Source organism: Anolis sagrei, chromosome 2 (assembly GCF_037176765.1).
Source record: "Anolis sagrei isolate rAnoSag1 chromosome 2, rAnoSag1.mat, whole genome shotgun sequence".
NCBI classification, from domain to species: Eukaryota; Metazoa; Chordata; class Lepidosauria; order Squamata; family Dactyloidae; genus Anolis; species Anolis sagrei.
This window is the reverse complement of record NC_090022.1, coordinates 225739295-225746037: the sequence shown is the minus strand read 5'-3', so window position 1 is coordinate 225746037 and position 6743 is coordinate 225739295. Positions and strand designations below refer to the sequence as shown.

The window sequence follows — 6743 nt, the reverse complement described above, 5'->3', positions numbered from 1 at the left end:
GGCTTTAGAATAGTCAATAAAACAGAAAGAGATGTTTTTCTGAAACTCCCTGCCTTTCTCCATTATCCAGCGGATATTGGCAGTCTGGTCTCTGGTTCCTCTGCCTTTTCTAAACCCAGCTTGTGCATCTGGCAACTTTCTCTCCATGTATTGCTGGAGTCTTCCTTCCAGGATCTTGGGCTTGAGAAATAAGGGCCACTGTACCATGGGTCTATGGACTGTAATAAAATTGTTGTTGTTGTTGCTGTTGGTGGTGGTGGTGTTGATTCTTCTTTACTCAAACGTGAATATGCTTCAAGGAAGCATCAGAAAGGGCCTGGTGGATACTACAAAACATTGTATATGAATCCTTTGAATCAAAGACAATTATGGAAACGATCAGGAAAATGGATGTCCATTATTGTCCTTGAGATGCCGGCAGTAATGAAGGCAGGAGCATTTGGAGTGGAATCTATTCTGTGGGGGGAGAAATGTGGGATGTGGTCCACGAAGAGTGTTGATGCCTTCTCAACAATGTGAGTCATGTGAAAGTAAAGCCGGGGGCGAGTCCACTTGCGTGGCTAGGCCTGTGGAGAGCCTCCCCTCGCGGGAGCATCAAGCCAAGGCTGGCTCGGGCCAGAAGAGTGGGGAGAGCTCGCTCCGGGCGGGGGCGCCGCAGGGGGCAGGTGAGCTCCGTCGGGGCGGGGTTCAGGAAGGCATGCCTTGGTCCCGAAGGCGAGGAGGAGGAAGCGGAGGAGGCGGAGGAGGAAGAGGAGAAGCAGAAGAGCTGCGCCTTGGCTCCCGCTCCCTCCCGGCGCCTCTTCTCTTCTCTTCTCTTCTGTAAAGAGCACCGGCGGGGCTGGCTCCGGGCCCCTTCCCCTCCCTGGCGGAGGATGGGCGGCTTCTTCTGCTGCTGCCTCTCCGCCGAGGAAAGGGCCACCCGGAGCCTCAGCCTCGAGATCGAGCGGCGCCTCAGGCAGGACAAGCGCGACGCGCGCAAGGAACTCAAGCTGCTGCTCTTGGGTGAGTTGAGGCCCGGGGGAGTTGGAGGGCTCCGGCCGCCTCTGGCCTTGGCCCCCCCATCATGCGAGACCAGGACAGGGCAAACCTGGGCCCTCCAGGGGTTTTGGACTTCAACTCCCACCATTCCTAACAGCCGGTAGGCTGTTAGGAATGGTGGGAGTTGAAGTCCAAAACCCCTGGAGGGCCCAGGTTTGCCCACAGGCTGTTAGGAATGGTGGGAGTTGAAGTTCAAAACCCCTGGAGGGCCCAAGTTTGCCCACAGGCTGTTAGGAAAGGTGGGAGTTGAAGTCCAAAACCCCTGGAAGGCTCAGGTTTACCCACAGGCTGTTGGCAATGGTGGGAGTTGAAGTCCAAAACCCCTGGAGAGCCAAAGTTTCCCAAGCCTGTTCTATAGCATGGAGCCATGGCTTAGAGTGGTGTCACACAGCAAAACAGCTGCATCTAACATCATGTGCTGTTTATACAAAGAGGTTTGGGATTCCAAAAGAAGGGTTCCAACGTTCTCTCGCTCTCTCTTTTGGGTAGGGTTGCCATATTGCCTTAGTCACACAGGATTTGCCACATATTTTGCCCTTGGTATGTGCTGGGATGCCAGTGCTCCATGCAATCATGCTGGCCACATGACTTTGGAGGTGTCTACAGACTATGCCAGCTCTTCGGCTTAGAAATGGAGATGAGCACCAATCCCCGACTGGACATGACTGGACTTAATGTCAGGGAAAATCTTATGGGCTGGGATTTTAAGGATACGAAGTGCATTAATTTGATAATGTAGATCAGGTTTGGGCAAACCCAGGCCAGGGTTTGCCCAGGGTTCCCTTCTTTCCTCCCTCCCTTCCTTCTTCCTTCTCTTCTACCCTTTCATCCTTCCTTTCTTGCCTTTCTTCCTTCCCTCTCTCTTTCTCCTTCCTTCCTTCCTTCCTTCCTTCCTTCCTTCCTTCCTTCCTTCCTTCCTTCCCTTTAGTCTTTCCTCCCTCTCTCCATTCCCTTCCACCCTTGCTTCCTTCCATCCTTCTCTTCCTTTCCTCCTATTTTAACAAATAAATGTAAAACTCTTAGGCTGTGGGAGCATTGAGTCATGACAGTGAAAGTGGTGTCAGTGTGCATTCATTCTGCTGTGGAGGTGCACCCCAAGTGTTTTCCCAGTTACAGTATGTTCAGATGCCTATTCAAGAGAAATCACAAATATGGACAATATTGTGAAGGAGCAGCAGTGCTATGCATACAGTGGGCCCTTGGTATCTTTTGGGGTTTCATTCCAGGACAGCCTGGGGTTTCATTCCAGGACAGCCTGTGGAAACCAAAATCCATAGATGCTCAAATCCCATTATATACAACAGCAGCACTTGTATAGTAAAGGTTTCCCCTTGACATGAAGTCGACTCTGGGGGGTTGTGCTCATCTCAATTTCTAAGCTGAAGAGGCAGTGTTGTCCATAGATGCCTCCTAGGTCATGTAGCCAGCATGACTGCATGGAGCACTTGTATAAGTTGGCAAAATCAAGGCCTGTCTTTGGCAGTTTTTAATAAAGTATTTTCAAGCAGTGGATGGCTGAATTGGTGGGTGCAGAATCTATTAATAGGAAGGGCTGAATGTTTTTTAATAGTACCTGTAGTGCAAACAGACTCGGGTTACAGAGAAGACACTTACATGTTCCAAAGATAAGAGATGTGTGTTGGTTTGCTTTTTAGCAGTGTACAGTTTTGGCTTTGTTCTTAGTAAGTTACATCACCCTTATGCTGTGTTTCTCAAATGAGAAACTGAGGCCCAAAAGGTCCAAGCCCATTCAAGGCAATTTCCACTCTTCCGTTCCCCTGTGCTTTGAATGCATATTTGCAGAAGGCAGAAATGGAGGAAGTTGTCTGAATAAGTGTGGGGATTGTGAACAGAATGTTTTCTCTGGACTTGATCTAGAATGGCAAAGTAATTCTGTTGGTCAATCTTGCTTAAGGATTAAAATGAGCTAAAAGCGTGCCTTAAGGAAGTGAGTGCAGATGGGGTGTAGCCATGTAATTTTTTTCAAGGCTCTTCCACCTTTTACAGTGGTGCCACTTAGACTGAAGGGGTGTGGAAGCTACAATGGTTTTGCTAATCCTCATTTTGTAGGGTTCCCGTGAGATGCTTAGGAGAGGACCAGATTGCATCATATGGAAGAGCCAGTTGAAGCGTAGGCTTCAGTCCTAAGGTGCATCTGCACTGTAGAATTAATGCTGTTTGACCCAAACTGCTGAGGCTCAATGCTGTGAAGTTCTGGGAGATGCAACTTGGTGAAGCACCAACACTTGTTGACAGAGAAGGCTAAGGACTTTGCAAAATTATAATTCCAATGATCCAATAGCACTGAGCTATGGAATCATTGTCAAACTGCATTAATTCTACAGTACAGATGCACCCTGGGAGACAATGATGTAAATCTCCTCTTGGAATAGCCTTGGGGCAGTCAGTGTTTCTTATCCTAATCTGCTTGCATGAATGTTCAGAGGACAAAAAAGTAGGGGAAGATCAAAAACATACATATCACATTGGAAAAATGGTCTAGAAATGTAATACAGGTAGAGTGTTCCTTATCTGAAATTTTGGAACAAGAAATATTCTGAATTTTTGATTTGGAATGCCTTCATTTATATATACACATATAATGAGATATCTTAGAGATATCTATATTTTATATTCCCCTTATACCTGGGGGTAAATTTATAGGGCATATAACTGGTGTTGCCTGGATTAGATAATTTGTAATGCCATTTATTAGATATACTCATTTAATTTTCAATTTTATGAATCGTCCCATAATGGAACTTTTAATGAAATCGTATAGCTGATGAGCTTCAACTCCCATCAGCACTAGATCTGGCCTGGCTGCATCTTCAGATGTGACTGGATTCCAACTCCCATCATCCTGAATTAGCTCCCCCTCCCCCAACTCACCAGTATTTTAACTTGGATCATGATGGGTATGTGTACCAAGGTTTGTCTCTATATCCATTGTGGTTTGGATTCACATCACTCTATCTGGATGTGGTTGACCTACAACTCCCATCATTTTCTATCACCCCCCCCCCCCAAAAAAAAACCCCAGAATGTTTTAAGTTGGATCATGAAGAGTATGCTTCCCAAGTCTGGTACAGATCTATTATCAGTGGTAATTATGCAGATCTCCAGATGCTGGTGGGCTCTAACTCCCATCATCCTCTTATAAATCCTATTGTGAACACCATTTTTGGTAACCTATTAGGTTTTATGTGTTGACTCAACTTTCAACCATTGATCTAGGCAATTTATTCCAATTGGGACCAATCAGTAAGTACCAGATAATGAACACAGTTGGTCCTTTACATTTGCAGATTTGACTTTTGCAAATTTGATTATTCATGGGTTTGGTTTTGCAGATTTGATTATTCATGATTTTTTCTAGAAATCTCTAGGTCCCCCAATGTGACTCTGTGGTAAACTTTCTCTTGTCATGCTGGAGGACCCAGAGATCTTAGAGAAAACAGATTTCTAGGAATCTCTGTGTCCTACAGTATGATGCTATCATCAATTCATAAAAATTGCTTGAGATCTGTTCTCTCTGGTTAAAGAAAGCATTTTATTCATGACTAGCTGTACCCGCCGTGCATTGCTATGGCCAACCTTCCCTCCTTCCCTCTTTCTCTTCTTTCTTTCTCTCCTTCCTTCTCTCCCCCCCCCCCCATCTTTTCTTTCCCTTCCTCTTTCTCCCCTTTCTCCCTTCTTTACCTATTCTTGGACTGCAACTCCTAGCAGTCCTCCTGATCTATCTATCTATCTATCTATCTATCTATCTATCTATCTATCTGGAGAATTGCTGGGAGTTGCAGTCCAGGAATAGGAAATTGGAAGTATTCAGGGATTGGGATGCTCTCAAAGAAATCCAAGGAGAAGAAAGCTTGCAGGTTGTGCATTTGGATCCTCCTCTTCTAAAGGGCTTGGTCTAGGGAATTCTGGGAGCTGTAGTCCAGAAGAGAGTGTGGATATGCTATTGTATGTTTTGTTTGCCAGGGGAAGTCGTTTTTGCACTTGCGCTATAGCATCTTTTTGCTTTTTGGGGTTTTTTAAAGTCCCTTCTGCTGTGTTTTGCCGTGTTTTTATGTGTGATGGTCACTCATTGGCCTGATAGGTGTATTGTATCCAAATTTCATGTAAATTCCTCCAGTGGTTTTTTAGTTATGTTAATCCCACAAACAAACATTACATTTTTATTTATAAAGATTTTTCACTTTCACTGGGTCCTGTGCCAACTGATCTTAGCAAACGCAGAGTGCTGATTATGTAGCAGAAGATCATCTACTATTAGGAATGTTATGTAGTTAGCTTCCCCCCCCCCCCCCCCCCCCGCTACTCCAGAGTTTAAAACTCAAACTAGTGGATTCAAATGACAGGAAACAATATTTCTCTGAAACAATAGAAATAAGGTCTTGACTGTAATTACCTTAGTAATTAAAACATTTTGACTGTAAGAGCTCTTTGACAGTGGAACTGACTGCCTCAGTGGTGATGGATTCTCCTTCTCTGGAGATGCTTACATAGTTTGGTTCCATCTTCTAGAAGTGTTTAAATGGCATTTTCTTAAATTGTAGGAGGTTGGAATGGAGGGCCCTTGCAATCCCTTCCAACTTTATGATTCTATGATAGCCTTAACATTTTTAGAGTGTTGCCTCTACCAAGAAGGCCATTGAGAAGGCAAAGTGAAGGAACTTTCTTACCTTCTTCAAGAAGGAGGAAAGAAAAACAGGTGAAAGAAACTAAGAGGGTAGGTTGCAACTTGTAGACTGTGGATAGCAACTGTAAAAAGAAACAATGTATGCGGTAATATAATTTACACATTGGATGCTTTGTTTGGATACATATTTATTGAAGTGTAAAGTGAGAAGAGGCATAGGAATATTTTGGGCTGAATCATTTGCCTCAACGACACGCTGTGATTTTGTCAAGAGCATGCAGAAGTAGGAATCCATGCCTGCAGTAAGCGGTCAGTCCACTCTTGTTATGCAAACTTACAGAGATATGCATAATGATTATACAAACCACCTTTATTTCTGAACCAAAACTGTACAGTGCTGCAGTATTTAAGAGCTATACAATTAGTTCTCCATATCCACAGATCCATGGTTTGAAAATACCCCCACCTCCACGAACCGAAAAGCAAACTCAGATTTTGCCATTTTATAAGAGACTCAATTTTACTAAACCAGTGTATGTAACAGAACTGGAAGATCCACGAATTTTGGTATCCATGAGGGTTCCTGAAACCAAACCCTACTTTATTTAGATGGGATTTGTTGAGAAGACAATAAATGATGTTCCCTTGCAGCATTTAAGTCTGATTCTTCCATGTAGCCGTTCCTGTAAGTTTTATCAAATGTTTAGATAATTTTGAGCTTTAAATTTAGTGAGAAAAATGCTGGAGCCTCCAAAAACAAAAACAACCCCCCCCCCCAAAAAACCCCGATGACTTACATCTTGTACCTTTTTTGTTTTATGTGGAGGAATTCATTCTGTAACACCTGCCCCATACACCTCCAAGGCCATTTAATGGGAAGCAGAGAGCAGTGGGTGACTGAGAAAGAGATGAAGGCATCCTCTAAGATTTCCCAGGATTCTTCTGGGGGTTCTGGTGGATGCAGGCATGTAGCCGGGGGGGGGGGGGGGGTTGAGGAGCTTCAGCCCCCCCCCCCCCCCCGGAAATTCTCATGGTGGTTCGCGAAAAGGCCTTACTGGTG

At 44.7% G+C, this 6743-nt stretch overlaps 1 protein-coding gene across 2 annotated transcripts in view; it reads left to right on the top strand.

The window, feature by feature from the left end:
• Window positions 1-576: 576 nt before the first annotated feature.
• The window catches only part of LOC132767337 (guanine nucleotide-binding protein subunit alpha-14), a 48734-nt gene continuing 42567 nt past the window's right edge, over window positions 577-6743 (top strand). The window contains exon 1 of one of the 2 annotated variants that reach the window (XM_067464437.1): window positions 577-665. Coding sequence is in view for 1 of the 2 variants with exons in the window: in XM_060762170.2 (XP_060618153.2) it covers window positions 873-1002 (130 nt within the window). In the remaining variant the exon portion in view is untranslated. Of the gene's footprint in view, window positions 666-814; window positions 1003-6743 lie in introns of those variants that run through there. The other variant, XM_060762170.2, reaches the window with a different exon arrangement.